Genomic DNA, 20,928 nt, shown 5'->3' with positions numbered 1-20,928 from the left:
AAAACAGAACTGGGTGAGAGACAGCATCTAAAAGCAAAACTTTTAGGCTGAAATCTTTTCAAAGACAATGAAAAGCTCAATGTTTATCCGATGGTAGATGACATGATGGCTGTGCTCTTCATGTTTGTTTTAGCATACAACAAAACCCATAATTGGTGATTTTTATCACTTACTGTAAAGCGGAGGGCCAAACACCAAACATTTTGTACCTCACCTCCAAATTCTGTACTAATATCAGTCTGTACAAAGAGAATATGTGTGGTATTTGTATAAAAGATGTGGACTGTGCTTTGACTACACTTTCTCAAGATCCAACATAATCAATATAACAACATATTTTTTTGACAACATGTATTTATTTAAAGCACTCCACAAGGTTTTTACCATGTTTCTGTTGTTAAGGCCCTTTTATGCCTTCTGATGGCTCTGCCACCACCTTGCAGAGCTGCAACAGAGGCCCCGTTTACACGACAACGTTTCATCTGAAAACGCTGAAACCCAGGGAAAACACAGTGAAAAAAATATGCATTCACAAGGAAACGCAGAGGGACTGAAAATGCTGTAGTAAGACAAAACTTTTGCGTTTTACCCTAAAACCGTTGTCGTATAATCGGCCCCAGAGAGCAGAGTGAGACTGAGTGTTAGGGGCCGTTTACACAACAATGTTTTTAGGGTGAAACGCCAAAGTATCGTTGCGTTTTAGCCTCTTGTTTTCACAGAAATAGCGTTTTGGCCGACCTAAAACATAAACTTTTCAAAACGGCCTCTAGAGTAGAATTTTTCTGAATCGCTGCCGACACCATTGCCGTGTAAACGGTAAGCCGGCGTTTTCAGTGGAAACGCTGACGTCACACTCCGCTTCGTGCAAGAGCATAGAACAGTACAAGAATACCGTTGCTTCAATTGTTGCGAACTACCATGTTGTGCTGCTCAATCTGCTGAATCTGCTGACTGTCTTTCAACAAAATGTGTATCTATTGCACCATTTCTGCACTTAGCATTCCCCAATACACCAGATTATTGGTCTAGCTCTACTTTGGTGGAGATCTACCAAAAGCTGCTTCTGGACAAAACAGTTATAGCGCCAGCTACAGGCCTGGCATGCATTTTCTGTCCCTTAGCATTTCCGTGTAAATGCACATCTTTTTCACTGTAATTTCTCTGCATTTTAGCGTTTTCAGATGAAACATTGTCATGCAAATGGGGCCTAAAGAGAGAAGGAGGAGAAGAAGGAGGCGTAGGAGGGGTTCTCACTCCATGCATCTATGCCAAGACTCACACTGATGGCAGACAACTAGCATCCTGTGTCCTGGCATGATCCTGACCTGATAGCATGATGCTTCAGCCTAACTGCATATCACAGCAACAAAATAAACCATAAATTAACTAAGCAGAATATTGTATGAAAGGAGAACAGAGACAAATGTCCTCTGTTATATTTGTTGACTCTGCATATCAGTTTTTCCCTGACGCCCATAATTCCTATCCTATAGTATAGCCATTTATAATTGATCACAGATCTGCTGAGTTTTAATCCCACAATCACACGAGCTACTCATTATGGCTTTAAAATCATCCCTTATTGATTCTGATTAAACAGCCTTATTCAGAATTTATATTCATACAGCGTCAAAGACTAGTGTGTGGAAATAAATAGTTAATGCATATTGAAGTGCAAAGCCCACAGGGACAGCATGATTCTCCATGCTCTATACGTCACTGTGTGTACATTAGCATTTTGTCTGTGGGACAGATCTTACTACTGCTGCTGCTTATGATGATCTTAACAGCTCCTTTGTCTGTTTCAGGTTGACATCATGTTACATTTCTAAGAGTGTTTGATGTCAAATCTGCTGTTTGTTTCATCAGAAAGTTCAGTATTCATAGCCACTGCATAAATTTCATTTGTGAACATACCGCAGTCATGTAACCACGGTAGTGAGAGGTATAAATTCAGTTATAATCAATAGTAAGGATAAGATGTATGATATACATCACGATGCATATTTCTGCAGCCAGGGTTTGCTCTTAAACACTTAAAGGTACAGTAGAAATGAAGATTATGTGGTGACATCCAGTGGTTTGAATCAAGACTAAAACACACCCTTTCTAACACCTACCAGTGGTGAAGCACCAGTAGCCGCAAAAAGCTCCTGTGGTGCAGGATAAGTGGTCTGTGATCCTTAATTTGTCAGATCTTACCTTCAAAACACTCTTTTCCTCTCCTTCTTCAAACCAGTGCACTTTGCATGGCCACTCACTGAATCCAAGAATGGTAGAAACATGGTGGCGCAGGATGTTGGAAGGGGACTCTCGTCTAACAAACAAACCATTCATTATAAGTTAAAGATGCTGTGAGGAGGATCTGGCCCAAAGTCTCATGCAGTGTCGTAAAGATGTAACTTTTAACCAGGCGTGAGTTTGTTTTGGAACAAATTTTTTTTGCTCAAGACAAACTGAATACAATGCCATGATGTTAAGTACTTATCAGGACAGTAATGTAGCGCTGTGGTTTGTAACGTGACAACTACCAAACATTGTAAGTTTGTACCGTACGTCAGCTACAAGTACTTTTACTGGCAGCCCGGTGCTACGACATATCCGTAGGCTAACATGACAACAAACAAACTGTCAGTTTGTACAGTAGTTTAGTAGCTGTCCATATATAACACTACTGATAGCCTGAAGCTGTGAGACATGTGAGTATTGTGTAATTTTAGTGAATCCTGGATATGTCCCACCAGTCATCTACAAAGCAGAGCTAACCTAACTTCACTCTCCATTTAATTGATATACTCTCAAGTTTGAACAGAACACTGCAGAATAACTGCTACATGTGGGTTGGAATGAACAGTATTACGAACAACTTAGCCCCTTTAGCCTTTAGCTCGGGCTGTTTCACTTTCCTGATTTCCCAGAAATCATTTTCAATCATTGAATGAATTATGATCAGGCATTTACCTAGAAAGGGAGACTTTTTCAAGATCACAGATCAAGGTTGAACTCATTTAAATATTTCTCTTATGACTTGTTCAATTTCTTCCAAATCTGTTTTGTTGAATTCTTAGAGCTAACACATTCACTCGTTCAAATAAATAAATAGATAATTTAATTTTTTGTTACATTTTTATTCACATAACCTTTGACCTTTTCTGTAAATTCTAAATACTTGTCTTAATTTTGGGTTTTCAGTGTAAAACTGACTAGAAAGTTAAATCCTGCTCTAACTTACTCTTGAGCATGTGACAGTACATTTGATTTTTCTTGGTAAGATGATTAAATGTCAATCCCTTCTCGCTGAACAAAAAACATCTGAGGCCCAAGAATTTCAATGATTTTTGTTTCAGATTCCTTTTGTTTGAGACAAATGTATCAGGCAAAATGTTTTTTCTCAATGTCTAGGTGTCCAGATCTTCCAGTCTTAAAGGCTGTACTGCTGAGGAGGCACTCCAGGCTCGTACGGCAGCTCAGGCTGGGGGAAGTGGCAGTCTCTTGCGTTCTGGCCGTGGTCTGCGTCTGGGCCTGGGTGCTGTCAACAGGACAACTACAGGATCAGCGAAAGGCAGAGGAGCTGGTCAGACTCAGAGGTCAACTTTGGTCTTCAGTCAGCCTGTTCAGCCCGTCATCCCAGCGACGAGTCAGAAAAGTCAAGACAACACAGGTATGAAACCTCTCCTCTCCTCGCTTTGAGTTTTTCTGCAGGGTTGTAGAAAAAGCAGATGCAGATGGAATCTCAAGCTGCAGCTCGTGTCAGAAAGTATTTCAGCATTCTAAAACTCGACACACCAGAGAGCTACCTTATCTTTCTTCTCCTGTGCTGTGGTGGGACTGTTCCCCCTCAAATTGGCGCGAGATGAAGGCAGCTCATTAAAATGAATTCCCTGAGATTTGCACTCTGATTGGGGGGCTTTAAGAAATACTCTGAGGGGACTTTCCCTGCGCCAGAAGGCTGCAATCTACAAAACAATATAAATAAATAACCATTTGCTCATACTTTTTCCACATGTACGGTTAATTCCTGATTCAGATGATTCAGATACCATCTTTTGCAGCTTGACTGTCCCAGGAATACTGAAATATGAAATTTGCTCATCATTCTGCACAGAGCTGGGAGGCCACGCCGTTTATCACATCCATGCATATTTGATCTTACTTCTCACATAACCTAAAATTACATACATGGAATTGATCAGCACAGTGTTATGAGGTGCCAGGCTTCCTTATAATAATCCCTATTAATACATATGTATGTTGTCTCAGTGCTTCTTGGACCTCCGGGGTATGACAAGCTTTGAAGTGCAAAGCAATTAACGTTAAGGTTATGTCAGTATCTTCCTGCTGGAATCATCCAGCTGCCTGCTGCTCCACTCACTGCATGGGTAAACACCAGATAAATTACAAAATAAACTTTATTTGTGGCATTAGTCAGCATTGTATCAGTGTCTGTTCATATGAGCTTAGTAATTAATCTAAATTTGTTGTTGCTGTTTTTTATCCCTTTACTGTGGGAATCTGAGCCATAACCCAAAGTGATGTGTCAATAAGCACATTATTTTCCTGTCATCACTGTTAATTGTAAAGGCTTTTATGACAGAGAATCTGTCTTATCTTGCATACACATATTACAGTAATTATTCTGTGCAGCCATTGTTGAATAGTCAAAGTATTCTAACTACTCACATAATCACTGTGTAGGCTTGAAACTCTGAATCATCATGGTAATGGGGTTCATCCACCTACAGCACAGGACGTTTGTGTTAAAGCGATGTGATTTCCCTGAGTAGTTCTGCAGAGATTGCAATGCACTTGGGTATCACATTTAATAACCTGCAATTTAACGCTTTGTGGAGGAAATCCATGCAAGTTGTTGCAGCTCAACCTTGGACTGCAATTAAAAATCGGTTGGTCATTACAGTGCTTGTCTGAGCTGCCTGTCCCATTGACTTTTCTCAGCCCATTTTACATAATTAATTTCAAGTTAGGATGCTTGTTCTAGGGATGAAAGCCTATAGAGGTTTAAGTTGTTTCCAGTTTGCAGGGGTTGTTAAGAAATTAAAGGCAGCGTTTTAAACCTACAGGCAAAGTTACATGTTTTTATTCAAATATTTCCAATAGCTACAAGGTAAAAACTGCAAAGCCAAGGGATTATATATGGTTTAATGATTTATGAAGCACACTTTCCACACTTTAGGTTCTGTTCTCTTTATTGTAGAGTGTTTTTTAGATTGTAGGTTTAAATTGTTGAGAAGAAAGTGACTAACATGAGGAGAAACACCAAACAATAGCTAAAACAATGGGATGCAGAGCTGAAGAGAATAGAAAAATACCTGAAGCACTGGAGGAGAGGGCAGTCAAAGTCATATGAATAATTCTGTCGCCTATTTATTCCTTTTGTGTTCTCATTAAGCAGGAGCAGAGGTCTGTGATTTCCAGGCTAAAGTGGATATTTATCAGGCCAGCTCCTCTGCCTCCTATCTCTGAGGGAATAAATGGAAAAGGGTTGGGGGTGCAGCATGGATATGAGCACATTGAATTGTAATGATCCAGAGTTTGCTTGACCTTCGCACTTTAGACACAGAAGCAGAAAGACACATCTGGAGGCACAAGGGCAGATACTGAGGATGGAGGACAGATGTGATAAGTGTGAAAAGCTGTGGTGTAGACACTCACAGGTAGGAACAGGACTCCTTTTCTCCCTCGTTGTTTGGGAGCTTTAGATCTCCTTCTCGGTGTTGTTTTCCTTTTGGTGTGGTAGCCTGGGCTGAAACACAGCTGTGCTAAATAGAGAGAAAACGGAAGGCTGCCTACCTTATCTCTGCAGCCAGTAGGGGATAATACTCTCCTTCTGCCCAGGATCTAAACCTTTTTACCGCAGGCAGGGGGAGTCAAGATGAGTCTGGGTCCTGGGGATTTTGCCCAGTGCCCACTGTGTGGCTGTGTGCAGCCATGGTTGTTCATGCCTGCACATTTCATCTGTTTTGCTGTTGGAAACCATAGATTACAGGGAGGGGGATTTCTCTCCATTGCTCACTGACAAAAGCTGCCACTATGGGGCTGTGATTACTTTTTTATCCTCTCTGATTCCATTTCTTATCTTTCTCTTTCTCTGTAAAGTGCTTTCCTTTCCTCTCATTTATATCTCTCGCTTGTAATTTAGTCATCTTTTCTTTTTCAAAGTCCAGAAAAAAGGGGCTTCTCTGCCCCAGTTACAAATCACATGAAGTCCTTTTATAATGGCTAATTACCGTCATACCATGAATTGAAATAACAAGCTTACACAATGTTAGCATGAGAAAGATTTATCATCTACTGTATGTCCTGAATTATAGGTGTCATAGTGGACGTCCTGACAGTGTTGACATTAGAGAAAGCGCTGGCTGCTAGCCCAGCCTGAAACATGGCCAGAGCAAAGGCAGCTGTTAGCAGCTTGTTGTGTGTATAGTTATTATATTTGCTTGCTGTAGCAGTCGGAGTCATAACACCTAAACATTTCCTGGTGCCCACTGAGAGCTTAGTCAACACAGGATGCTGAATGATTCATCACACCATGCTGATTTCTCTGCATTTTGTTGGTATGGGGGGTTAATGAGTTCAGTGTTCTCTAAAACACCAACACACACTCACAAAATCCTGCAGTGGTGTCAGTTAAGAGCAAAACACTCTTCATTTTGTTCCCTTTAAACAGATGAGGTTTTTGCCCACAATGCTCCTGTTCCAGCGACAGCAGCTCAGCCCCAGGCTGCTGCCTCCAGATCTCTGCTTCCCAAAACGAGCCAGTCGGGTCTGCGCCCCCCAGGTTTCAGCTCCAGTCGCCTCCCGGCCAGCCGCCTTGCAGCTTTCGGTTTCGTCAGAAGCTCCAGCGTGTCGTCCGTCTCCTCTGCCCACTCGGCCGACAGCACTCAGAGCGACCCCTGCAGGACAGCTCACCGTGAGTGCACACATCACAGACATGTTGACACCATGTGTGAGATTCGCTTCTTACTCAAAATATAGTTGTTTTCCTTCATGTGTCATTCACTTTATGTGCTGGTGCTTTCATGAACACTTAAATTATCACCACATCATAAGTGCACTATTATCATCATCAACATCATCATTGTCTTTACTGCCTCCTTCTATGAATCCCCCTCATGAATAACATTTGCATAAACAGAACCCTCCCACATTCATAATGTTACAGTTTACTCTCTCTTCCTGAGCTCCTCCTCACTCACTGTTTATGCTACACTCTTTAGTCTCACACTCATACAGGGTGCAGGGCAAGAACAACAAGTACAGAACAGTACTTTAAACTCACAGTAGTTTGGTGTTACATTTTTTCATTTTCTGTGCAATGATTCATTTATTTTTTGCATGTGTCACGTATAATTCACCCAAATCAGGCTCTTGGATGTTATGATCCTAAGTTATTTAAGTCAAAAAGGCAAGAGGTCTAAAAGTTGTGCTTCGTTTGCACAAGGATGATGTTGGAAACTCCTGGGCACAAAAAAGAGATACTCTGCATAACTGTGGGGTATAAAAGCTACGAGAGTCGGCTGTGTCTTTGACAAAGTAGAAAATATGACTGTTTTACAGCTCCTTACCAATATTTTGTGTCGTAGCCGTATGTAAAACAAACAGAGCGCATGATGTCCCTCCCCTGGCTCATCAGTAATTTAGCAGGCTCTAAACTAGGTCTGTGCTTCACATTCACGCAGCATTAGCAGAGAGAACTGAACAGTGTGTGCAGTTTTAATTTTTACCATTAAAAGAAAACTCAGAGTAGACTTAACAGTTGCATTTGGATGCTGTTTGGCAGGCTGGTCTGTTAGTTGGCTGAATTTGCGGTAGCTGCATGTGTTTTTAATGTGACCTACATAGGGAACGCTGGTTCTTCTTCTCCCAGTTACAGTTGACGTAAGCACCCCCGCTCTCACGCACATCAGGCCCCCTGTTATGTCATCACTCCTTTCTTTCATCCCCCTCTTTTTGGACCTGGACTGTTTCCATCCCTACTCCTGTCTTTCTCCCTCTCATTGGTGGAGAATGAATACAAAGTATGTGGTAAATGTGGGGGAGGCCACTTTTCTATTGCTGTTGAAGAAAAAAGGACTTCTACCCTGGGGGTCTCCGGAGCAGTCTGTGTGTTCATTCAAGAAAAGTGGCATGAAGATTTTCATTTTTCAGAAAAACACCTTTGCTCTCTATTTCAAACAGGTCTTGCCATTTCTCTCACTGATTTGTCAGTCAATCTTTAGAAGATTGCATTGTGGATACTGACCAAGTGTTGGAATGTAAGTGTGCTAAACAGCTGTAATAATATTTGCTTTATGACTGGAAGGAAATTAGTCCAGATGATTAGTTTTTCTTCTGATATGAAGCTGAATCTGAGAGGTTGTTCTAAAAATCAAGCCATGTGATTGTGTCTCCAAGCTTTGGGAAATTATGATGTGAGTGTTTTACTCTTAAGAGACCAAACCATGAAACCAATTTACCAAGAAATCACTCAGCATTTTTATTCATAAAGAAAAATATTCCTTTTTAATTCTTTTGTTTTCTTCCAAACCAGTAAAACAGATCTTTCAGTTCCAACTGAATGACTCTAAACCTTCAAATCTGAGTCACTGAAGCAGTCATCACAAGGTGAAGCCTCCCTTCAGCATTCATAGTTGGTTTATGGAGTCACAAATGTAAAAAAAAAAGAAAAGAAAAGGAAAGAAAAAATAAAAAAAAGACAAATAATCTGTTTGCTGGAATGGAAATAAGCTGAAAAACAGTTTCCATGGCACTGGGTTGCTTGAAGCTATATTTAGTTTGTCACAAGAAACAAAGGCAATGAAATAAAGCTTGTTGAGTGGACACCATCTCTTACAGATGATAGGCTCATTAATAGAGCACAGAGCATTTGTCAATACAAAGTATCCATGAAAGTAGATAAGTCAAGAGAAAAAGTCAAAGATCACAGCTTAACTCTCACGAACTAGAAGTACATTCCCTGAGATATTCACACACCTGTTAAGCTTAAAATTGTAAATGTATTAAGGCAGATGTCAATATTAATGTGTAGTTTCTATAAACTCTGAATCTCTGTTGGCATTTTTTTATAGTTTTAAAAATTTCCCCCCATAAACACAAACATGAACACACTCACATGGCTCCGGCACACCTGCTGCAGGAGTTTTTAAAGCAGCGCCTGCGGCTGAATGTTCCTCTTCCTGCTGCTGCTGCTGCTCCGTGCGCAGTGAGCCCAAAGTGGAATCAAGAGTGATAGACATGAGAGGCTAAAGAGCCTTTGATGTTCATTTCTCTGCGTGAGTGTGTGTATACGTGAGTGTGTGCGTGTGTCCAGCAGGAGGGCAGAGAAGGAACATTTTGCTTTCACTTTTGACTCTGTGTGGCGCTTGTGACCTTTTGGCTGTGAGGCGTTTGAACTCTCAGCTTTATTTGCACCTTTCAGACTTGAGTGGGCTTGAGTGAGGATCCTGCTGTGGTTCTCCCACTGTGAGATGCTCTGATTGAAATTTAACCATGGGATTGTCTTACGATTTTTTTTGTGTAACCTTTTTTTTCAAAATCAAGGACAAGTATAAAAGTTTCTGTCAAGCTTTAAACTCTCAACCTGGGTTTAGTGATAATACACTTGTGTTATCAGATTGTTGCCCACTAAACCATCACTCTGAGTGAAGCAGGACAAATACATAGAATTAGTTACAGCCTGAACCTTGTTGTTTTGGAACAAGATGATGTGAAAATGGGGGTTGTTGTTTGTCCTGAGGCGTTTAAGATGAGCTGTAAAATTAAGGGTGACACTTCAAATGAAGCTCCTCTCCCTGATTTGAATTTTAGATAGAATCAATTTTATCCAAAAATGATTGCATTTTGAAATCCCTATGCACCCCGAGGCATAATTTGAAGTATTGGGTATGTTTCTGAGTGACTGCACAAACCAATTTGTCGTCTGGTGTTGTGATTCATGTGAAATACCAATGAGGCCTGAAAGTGGAGGCCTGAGTGGAGAGCAGTCTGCAGTTTCTGATTTCTACGGGCTGTTTCTGTGTTTGGTCAATGTGTGTTTCTGCACCATGCACAGCTGAGGGATGTACAAAACACATGGCAAGTGTTTTTCATACCTGAATTTTCTCTGCCTTTGCCCTCATCATGCTCAAACATAGATAACAGCTTGAGGGATGAGTGTCGACACTTCTTCCAATCAAAGATGTCCTGGGAGCCACAGCAAACTGCAGCATCTCTGTCTGTATCAGAAAGGCCATGCTCAGTTGCTAGTTTTCTACATTGATCAGCAAGCCTCCATTAGGGCGCTGGATGATACCAGAGAAATCATTAAGGAATAGAGCGATGGGGAGGAAAGGATTGCAGCGCTTGAGTAAAGTGGGTTAGTGGAAGTATCCCTGGAGTTTACACTCCCCTCTGTCGCAGCTCGCTAACCTGCTCTGATCAATGGCTGATGTGCAGATGTGTGAGTGTGTGTCTACATGGAAATGTGTGTCTGTAGAGAGGGGATATGAGAAGCAGAGAAGAAAGGAGGTGCTGGGAGAAATGTGATATTATTTTCAAGCAGTGGCTCATGAGCACAGTGTTAAAGGGTTAGCTTACCCAAATTACACACACAAAATGTGTTTTCTCACATCGCCTTATAAGCCAGGCACTTAGTCATGGTTTTATTTTTCCATCTTTGGATAAATCGATCTCTGACATCTCTGCCTGCGCTCCAATAACATGGTGATAAAGCTGAATTCAGTTTTGATGCTCACTGCACTGAAAAATGATGTTTAAAAAATTCAGCAGCACAATCTCCTGTTGGAGAACAGTGCCCCAGTTACTCAGGTTAACCCAGGGAAGAGAAATGGCTTTAGGAGGGACTGTTTCTCCAGTGTAAAAGCTGCTCCAATAAAAACTGCAAATGGCTTGCTAGAGGAGAAATTTGAGAAATGTGCCTAAATTTCTCCTCTCTTAGTTTTTTTTTTTCTAAGGATAAACATCTCATTGTCTTAGTGTCTGACATCCTGTTCCCATCAGTCTAATAAAGGCAAACCAATATGCTTCGGTATTCAAGGATTCTGATCTAAAATAGAAATATTATTATTTGCACATCTATAACCTATGTGACATTGAGTTATGCAGCTTGATTGATTTGTACTGCCTGTTTGTGCATAAGAAAGCACGCTGGAATGTGTGTGTTCTCTTGTTCCTTTGGGGCTATAGGTTACCCCGCACGTCATTGATTAGCTTTTAACCCAATCCCTCATTTTAGCCCCATCACTGACATCACCAAAGGTTTCGCAGGAATGTGTGTGTGTGTGTGCGTATACATTACAGAGAGGGCATATGTGCATGTATGAAACCAAGGGGACTGTGTTGTTAATTCCACTATGATTGGCAGACTCTGCACGGAGAATCAGCCTCTGAAGCCTTCTGTGCCTTTAAGCCGCACTGACTCCATGATGGAAATTCAATTGCCAAAACAAACTTTGCATTATTAGAGTATTATCACCTTGATCCGTCTTCTCTTCTGGGGATAATGAAATAAAGGTGGCAGAAAAAGGAAAGCGAGCAGATGTGTGAAGAGGAGATGGACAGCTGAGGGAAGACGCAGTGATAAAGGCAAATTCAATGTGTAGAAACAAGCAGGGGGTGAAAGAGGAAGTGAAGATGTGAAAGGGAAAAAAAGGGAAAAAGCAGTGAGGGATTGGCGGGGTGAAGAGAGTGGATGCCATACCCCAGATGCCATGGCTCAGATCTGGTCTGTGACTCATGCTAGCTCACTGTGAACAGATGGTTTCTATGGTGCATGTGCGCACACAGATATGCACACACGCCTATACACACACTCTAACGCACACTTGCAGAGCAGCAAATTAGATGGGCCAATTAGATATAGCTGCCACTCTGCGGCTGAGGAGGGAAAAACTAACATGGCAGAGGCTTGGAGAAGCTGCAGAGCTGTGACAGCGAGGACAGCCTCAATGGGCCCGTTCATTAACTGATAAACTCCACATGTACTCCACACAGCTCTCTGTTAGTCAAGCTGACAGTAGCACTGAAGATTTAAAGTAGAGCGGCATCAGAATCAGGTTCATATGTAAATTTGATCTTTAACTCCTATGAAGATAAAAGATAATAATTACATGTACTCAGGTGCTGAGTTGTATGAGTCAGTTATTTAAAAAATTACCAGGCACCATGGCTAGTTTTATCATCTTAATCCATCAATCTGCATTATGCTTTAAAGACAGCATTAATCATCTAATTTTCACCAATAATTTGTTTGACAGCATCCCTGTCAATCATCTCTTCCCTGCTGAGCAATCTTCTCTTCAGCACATTAAAAATGAATTGTTTTTTGCTCCACAGCATGTCTAACTGTTTCATTCAGGGTGAGTTTGTTCCGGTTTCTATCTCCTTCAAACATGGGAAGATTTTGTGAATATTTCTTTCTTGGATAAACTAAGTGGGAGGACTTTGTAACACATTTACAAAGCATATTGCAAACGAGGATTTTTCTGAAACTTTGTGTCAACATATCACACTAGGGGGAAATATTCATTACTTTATGTTAACACTGCAGGATGATTATAAAACACATGTCCACATAGTCGATCATTTTGTCATCAGTTTATTTTTGTGTTTCATCACATTGTTATACTTGGAGCAAGACATGTTTTGGGAACATTTTTGGAGTCATTCCCCAGATCAGGGGTGGCCAACCAGTCAGAGACCAAGAGCCACAAAAATTACCGTGGTACTACAGAGAGCCACATCACACACGGGGTCTTACAAACACACTTCATCTCACACATAAATGAAATTACATAAAATGAAAATCAAAACATTTCCAATTTTTCAAAGCAATTGTGTTAGTGTGTTTTAATTCGTACTAGAGAAGAGAAACTGAAACTTAAGTATCAATATTGATCAATACTGAACCCAACATTGGCATCAATATATCACTATTTTAGATTGATCAGCACACCACTACGGTGTACACTTACCACTCTTAACTCTATTTTTATGAATAGATCAAAGAGCCGCACACCGAAAGGCAAAGAGCCACATGCGACTCGTGAGCTGCAGGTTGGCCACCCCTGCTCCAGATTAATCAATGGTTATAATTTAGAAACATTCATAGAAATGAACATGACATAAAAAAAAAGGTGCAACAGTAGATTGAAGCCCCTGCTGCCAGAAACAATGATACAATTTTGCCACCCCTCTGCTCTGAAATAACATACAAGAAAGCAGGACCCAAGGCAAACAACCATAAACAATACATCAAGGCTTCAGTTGTGGACAAAATCATCAACATGTGAGCATGTTGCAGCTCCATTGAACATTAACTAATACAGAAATAGCAGGTAATCATACTTGCTTTAATGACCTGGTTCGGTGCAGCAACATCAAGACAACATGCACGTCTGAAATGCAAACATCACCTTTCGCCTCAGTAAAACAAACAGCCCCAGTATAAATCTCTTGCATACAGTTTATTAATCTGGGTTATGCATACACACAGAAGAACACACTTCATGTGTGAAATCTATCAAAAACCCTAAACAACTATACAGAAAATTATGCTTAACTTATGTTATACAGAGATCGTTTCCAGTCCATCAGTCTTGTTTGTCTCATTGTACAGTGGACGTGGATTTTCATGACTTTTCAGTTGAAACTCAGAAGGTGAAAAGCTATAGTAATGCAAAAAAGTGTTTGAAAAAATTTCTGTCATCACATGTGAACTTGAGTGCATCTACCTTCAAAGAAAGTTGTTTTTTCCATCAACATCTCAAAGGTTGTTGGGCACAGACGTTGGATTTGTGCTAATAGCATTTTGAGAATCATAACAACAACTCTCTGTTTCAAGTCTTCTTTGTTATACCCACAAACTACATCATTTTGGTTATTCAGACAAGCAGCTCTGGTAATATAACCTCACATGGTATTTCTTTACTTTCTGAGACAAACCAAGCTGGTGTCAGTGAACCTGCAATTGGCTTGTGGGAGCAGAAAGAGAGGGTTGGACACATCTGACAGACAAGTTTCTCAGCTGTTCATTATGCTTACAGAACATGACCATGTCAAATACCCAGAACTTCAGTTGTTTATTCAGTGGTTTTGCCCACAGTGCCACTCTAGACCGTTGCCCAGTTTGAAAACCAGTGTCACAGCTTCAAGTCTTGTGGTTATGTTTGTACAAACTGAAAGGAAAATACAGCAGTCAGCAAACTTTCCATTGAGCCCCTCTCTATGTAAAACTTGATCTCACTGTCATTCAAGGACACTCAGCAGCAATGTTACATTCTCTTAATGGGGTTTGAACCCTGACCGTCTGGTTCAAAGACGGTCTGCTGCATCCATCAGTCCCCCAGCTTCCATCTCATTCAGTCCCAGAAGTTCACTTAATTGTTCGTTTCTCATTCTTTCCTGATCTGGCTTAATCCTTTTGAAACTTTTGTTCTTGCCCTGAGCCTTTCCTTGTTAGGAGTACTTCGCCATGGTGCTCAGCAGATTCAGGGCAGCATCCTCTCCAGGAGGAGAAAACCATTATCTCCAGACATGCCTGTGAGATTATACATCAGGTCTTCAGTTAACGTCATAGCAGGGGAAGTCTGTGATTTATTCAGATTTCAGGCTTAAAACGCCACACAACTAATCTGAGTAATATGTGGCCTACCTTGGAGGAGCTTCCTCTTTATCTGAACCTTTACTTTTCTAACATACTTTTCCTGACAGAGCAGCGGTGGATACTGCTGTCATCTAATCTCTGGCAGTCTGCAGCCTACTGTGTCGTCTTTGCACGGCCATTACTTTGTGCTTTATGTATGCAGCTTTAACCTTGACTTTCACACAATACTGATACACACTTGTGTACTTTGGATTTGTTGCCGGGTAGAGTACGGGGGAACTAATTTACATTCAATTGAATTTCAAACCCTGCATGTAAGCAGAGTTGCAAATTGTAACTGATTGCAGGTCTCTAATCTAAAGGTCATTTCTGGTTTCCAAGAGATACGTTTCATCCCAACACTGCTGCCGAAACCTTTTCAAGAACTGTGACGTTATGTTTCACAATTGTCTGCTTTGAGATTCATTTTGTCAGATTGTTGCCAGAATTACATATTGCCTTGGTATTGACTGGATTCTCACATTTCTTTCATAACTGCTTAAAATCCAGACAATGTGATGCCTGCTCACACTGTGAACAGGTATAAAAGATTACAGGAAAGGTGATTGTTGGGAGCAAAGTGCCCTCCTCTAAAGAACTGATGGATGAGGAGTGACAGATGTTTTGAGGCAGCTTCAAATAAATTAAGGCAGGATGGACTATAATGAATACAATCTTCAAGCTTAATTACACGCACTGCCTTCTGAATTGAACGCTGCTGAAAGAGGCTGACATCTGTCTGTGAGAGGATGAAGTCTAATTAAACATCACTGAAAAGGCTCTGTCTTTGACCCTCAGTTTCCATTTGTAGATGCATCTTCAAACATTTACTCAAAAACAAAAATTAGTGTTCTAACGCTGGTGTTTGGTGTTTGTTTTTTTTTTGCTTGCATTCACAGTAGATGGTTTAGACATTTACATGCTTCTTTTGACTTTTACTTCGTAATTTTTTTGAGGATTTATTTAAGTCTTTTTTTCCCATTTCCATCTGTTTTACACCTAGAGTTACTGTTTACATTATTTTGCTTGCTTAATAACAAGTAAAATGAAATAACTGATTTCACAAAGTAAATCTGAAAACCTTCATTAACCATTGCAAGATCAGAAACAAATCTAACACTCTCCTTCTGCATAAACCCACCACTCAGGCTGTTAGCCATCCCCTCATTACCCTGATGAATCCAATCACACCAGATGCTGCCATTTTCTGTGTGTTTTTCAAAATATACAGTACTACATAAGGTATTCACTGGTTTCCCAGGAGCTTTATGTTTTTGAAGAATAAGAGCGATTTATTTGGCATGTCAGCACTGCAAGCTGTGCACCTGGGCGTGTGCCGCGTGTGCTGTAATCATCCTGGGCAGACAAGAGCAGGATCAATTCCTTCAGGACAGCAGGAGGGTTTCTTTCGCAGAATGCAAACATGCTGACTTTGCTGACGAGTTCAGATTAGTAAAATGAAACACCTCCAAAGCAACACAATGCCAATTTCCATATGTACACCTTATGGAAAATTCTAGAAAGATAGCGTACCAAGGCCGAGTCTATGTTGAGTCTTCAAACAGCATGTAGGACTGAGTTATAAGAGTCAGCATCAATGTACTGGCATTAGTTTTGATTTGGGGTGCAACCCACTCCAATAAAATGACGTCCCACTGAGCTGGAAAAACCTGCCGTCTTTTGTTCTCAGCTCTTTCCACCGGCTCATGGTCCCTTTTTAATATCTTATAAATTTTCATCTATCTTCATAACAACTAAAGCTCACCTCTGGCTTTTCCTTCCTATTCCCCTTTGCTCTCTTCATATCCTTTTGTTTGCCTCCTCTTCCTCTCATACATCCAGCTTCTGTCTAGCCTCTTCCTCTCCTTTTCCCGGTCTACCATCCATCATAGCTGGCATTTTGCCAATCAGTGATGCATATCAGCTTGCTCTCCCCGTTAATGAAATACATCCCTCCTTTCTGTCTTTCATGAAGCCACTGAATTCCGATTGCCTCTTTATCATTCACGGCATCCCTGAATCCTGTATCTCTGACGACCAACCGTCCTCAGTTACTCTTCCTCTCTCTGCTCTGCGCTCAGGGAATTCATCTGCACATACTTGACCTATGACTAATGAGCAAATCTCTGTTCATATCAACCACGCAATTGATCTGTGTCAACACGAGACTCAGTCAGTGTATTTGAAGTAAATGTCTGTGATTTTTGTCCTTCATTGAAAAACGGAGGTGTTCTTATTTTGACAGCAGTAATTAAAGAGATAAGTTGAATGCCGTGCTTGGTCCAGAGGATCATATCTGGCCTGGGCCCATGCCCTTGACTGGTTAATGAGGAGGAAATATTGTAAACGGCTTCACTAATTTACTGCTGGAGGAGCTCTGAGGTTATGACGGAAGCTTTGGGAGTGTTTAATGCATCACTTGTAGAAGATTAGCAGCACAGAGCACACAGCAGTGAGAAATCATGGCTAAAAGCATCCTTTCATAAACAGCAAAATGCATCTTACTGTCAACTCAACTTCTTTTCAGGTCATTTTTGAAAGGAGATATAACAGTCTGAACCTCTTTCAAGTCATTTCTAATTATCTAAAAACAACACTGGATCTTTGGAATAACATTATTATACAAGGGTTAGGGACAAATTACAGCTGCACAGAGGATTTTCACTATACTGTTTACTTTTATACCCCTTGATGCCTGTTGTCCTGAATTTGCAACATACCCTGTCAGGTCCAGATGCAGGTGAGATTACCTTTGTATCCCACTAATGCCTATTGATTTATATTCTACACATGCCAAGGATTGTATCAAATGCATTACATCCCAATGTAGTGGCCAGAGGGTAAACATATTATATGCATCTATATCTATATGTCATATAACTTATTTATAGCTATTGTATATGCTTTATTTAAATGTACAAATTTCCACTCAGTTTAAAATCTGTATGAATCAAAAAAAAACAACAACATTTTTTATCATTGTATATTGATTCAGGCAGTAAGGGGTTAATAATACAAACAAACCAAAAGCACTTCTAGGGGTGCAGGTATGTCCATGGGTGCTCCATGTACATATTGCATTTTTAGTACGCTCCACTATTTTTAATCTCCACTTTACAAATGCTCGTCAATCAAACACATTATAAATAGTTTGCCAATTTAGACCTGAAATAAGTGTGCTCTGTCAGAGTATAAGGCCTGTTTGATTTACTCAACACAACAACATGCAGGAATGACCAAACAGTGATGCTGCTAGCTCTGCTAACATTATCCACACACTCGTTGACAGTCTAATTCTGTATTCAGCATCTGTTATATGTCACCCCCTACTCTCTCTCTTTTGTCACTAAACAAGACAGCTTTGGGTGGCTGGTGATCAGTGGTGGAGTCGTCGCCTCTCAATCAGAAAGTCAAGTGACTTATTTGAACCCCAAGCCAAACTACTCCTTCTGTTGGTCAATGGTGTGTGGATTCGTAGGAATGTGTTAGATAAAACTGATTGTTCCTACAGAAGAACTCTCCACCAATAGTGTGTGAATGTGGTGTGAATGGGAGAAAAAGATCAGAAGTGTACAGCGCTAGAAAACTGCTATACAAAAGTACTGGTCCATTTACCATTTGCTAAAAGAATGCAAAATAAGCTCCCCTCTGAAAAATATAAAATAAATAACTTAGAAAATGTGTTTTCCATTCTTTTTTCATGTGGGCACTAAACGATGTGTCGTCACAACCTTGATCAATTTTCAGTGCCCTGGTATCTCGCAAATGCTACTGTAAGTTTTTATTTACTGGCCATGACAAAACGAAAATCATACAACCGTATAAAACCACAACAACCCATGTAAGCCAACAAATCTCTTTTCTATCTTTTCACTTGGGTAAGTTCACAAATAGAAAACAGTTACTGCAGCTAAACAAAAACTTCATCATATACTTCCAGTATCTGAGCACCAAATCACACCATGAAAACCATGAACATATTAGATGAACTGAATTACCAAGATGTCATGTCAGCTTAATACGCTTCTTTCTTTCTTTCTCAGACGCTAAAGCCCAATGATGTGTTTAGAACTGCAATTTATGTTGTATAAAATAAATTAGGAATATTGCCATTAAGATGGCTTATGACAAAATGCAGGGGCATCTCTACCAGCTTTGCTTTTTAGACTTTAATATATTATGCATGTTATGTGTTGATTTTTCAAGTGTTACGTTCTCCTTTGGTTCCATTAAAAAAAGCACTGACAACAGAATAGATAAAAATGTTATGTAGAAAAATGTTAAAAGATCTTAACTGTCAAATCACAGTCTGTTGTGGTCTGCAGCTGTTTGCAAATCCTCTTTGGAAACAACCAAATGAGTTCCTGTCAAACCAATTTCCCACTCCCTGTTTATAACAATTCTGATTCAATGCAGCAGCGTTTGGAAGAACAAAAAGAAAATGTGTTTATTGGTAGCATGTGGGGTTTTTTTTTTTGCTGTACTTTGTAATTGTAAAGGGAGATGAAATACCACAAAATCCACACCACTGGTAGAGCTGCTACTCTGAATATATGAGGCACCCTGCAGTGTAGAGTGCCATTCTAATCCTGCGCACCTCAGGACTTGCCGCTAACATTAGACAATGTAAACCAAAAGAAACCCTTGATGTATAAATTTTGCCTTCAGCTGTTTTTTCTATCTACAGTTTTCTGAGGCTACAGAGGAAAGACATTTTGTGCTGTTTGGCTTAATCCCCATCTCATGGCTTCATACAAGCAGCTTTACATTAAAGTGTTAATCAGCCACTTGTACCGCTTGTCACACAAAGAAGGCGGTGAAGTGCAGTCAATCTGTGCTGTCATTATTGATCGGGATGAGGAGATGAGCAGGATATATGCAGCGTGTGAGAGTGTGTGCTTGCAAGTGTGTAAACTCCCCACTAGTCATTTGATAGATCATAGCTGCACGCCAGACCAGCATGAGCAATGATCAGAGCACTCTTGTGTGAGTGGGCATTGTATTTTCTCCCCCTATGTGTGCTCATGTGCAATCGTTGGAGGTGTCCCTGTGTAAACATTTATCGGAGGAATGTGAACGTGTGTGTGTGGGTGGGTATGTGCAAGATCAGTGTGTTGCTTCTGGCTAACAAAAGGTTGATTGAGTGCCACAGCCACAAGACTGAGGTCAGACACCATTTCTCAGTCCAGTGAACTTAAATTTGGACTTAACACCGCTCTATCTGACTTTAGGACAACCGTTGTCATCAGAAAAGGTGGAAGAAATGGTCATTGAGATATGGAAAGTCAGGCCAGGAATTCTAAAGATCCATTTACGAATACTTAACATCACTTAATGTTAATTCTGTGTTTTCAGGTCTCAGTGTAAGCGAGGAGCCTCCTCTCCACAGAGTAACCACCGCTCCTCCAACAACAGACCTCCAGAGAGGGCCTCCATGTCGCAGCAACAGCCTCCAGCCACCCTCTACTCCAGCCCTGCCCAGACGCTACCTGCCTGCCCAGCCAAGAAGCTCCCCTGGAGGTCAGTTTAAATGTCCTCTTCTAAAAGAAAAACATGTTTTTGTTTTCGCTGCAGGCACAACTTGTTATTTTAAACACTCAGAAATGCAAGATTTTTCCTGTAATTTGGTACAGAACAACTTCTTCCTGGCCAAGGATCAGTTAAACTCTGCATTTTGTATTAGCAACTGTATTGCTGTTGTATTGTATTAGCAGCAATTACATGTGCTTATAAAGCTGCAAGTGCTATATTTACTCATACGCCCAGTCTGAACTCAGATGTTGTATCCCTTTCCTTTCTTTTGACATGTTCAGCCAAAAAAAAAATCAAATAAAGGTTACATGCCAGGTATAAATATTTTTTAGAAACATCACAACCTCAACACCAGTGTGCTCACCTTGCCTCTTCTTTTTCCCGCCATCATTAGCCTTCAAAATAAAAACACCTGCACATGACAACAGTGTTTTTATTGTGATCCCGAATACATTATCGAGTTTAATGAATGAATATGATAACCTTTACTCTTTTTAAGCCAGCTAATGTTCAAGAAGACATAAAATCCCAAGGTGTAACATGTTCCCCATAGCCTACTGGTGCTAATGAATTTTTATGATAGTGTAAAGTCTCAACTTCCCTGGTTTATGGTGCCAGATTTGTCCGTCTGGAAGTGAGAAGGCACACGAAGAAGCAGTGCTTTTCACACAGACATATACACTTTCACACATTGAAGAAGCCTATAGTATCACACTTGGCTCACACTCATTGCATGC

The 20,928-nt window shown here is 40.6% G+C and overlaps 1 protein-coding gene across 2 annotated transcripts in view; it reads left to right on the top strand.

Annotated features, from left to right (window-relative positions):
• mtus2a (microtubule associated tumor suppressor candidate 2a) overlaps nucleotides 1-20,928 on the top strand; it is a 47,525-nt gene that overhangs the window by 14,716 nt on the left and 11,881 nt on the right. For both annotated transcript variants that reach the window (XM_074673157.1, XM_074673155.1), the window contains exons 3-5: nucleotides 3,403-3,661; nucleotides 6,686-6,928; nucleotides 20,015-20,179. In XM_074673157.1, coding sequence (XP_074529258.1) covers nucleotides 3,403-3,661; nucleotides 6,686-6,928; nucleotides 20,015-20,179 — 667 coding nt within the window. The remainder of the gene's footprint in view (nucleotides 1-3,402; nucleotides 3,662-6,685; nucleotides 6,929-20,014; nucleotides 20,180-20,928) is intronic.

Source organism: Halichoeres trimaculatus, unplaced genomic scaffold, assembly GCF_033239565.1.
Source record: "Halichoeres trimaculatus isolate MK-OKI-2021-1 unplaced genomic scaffold, fHalTri1.1 fHalTri1_scaffold_6, whole genome shotgun sequence".
NCBI lineage: Eukaryota > Metazoa > Chordata > Actinopteri > Labriformes > Labridae > Halichoeres > Halichoeres trimaculatus.
Note: the sequence above shows the minus strand (reverse complement) of the source record. Positions and strands in the feature narration are given on the sequence as shown.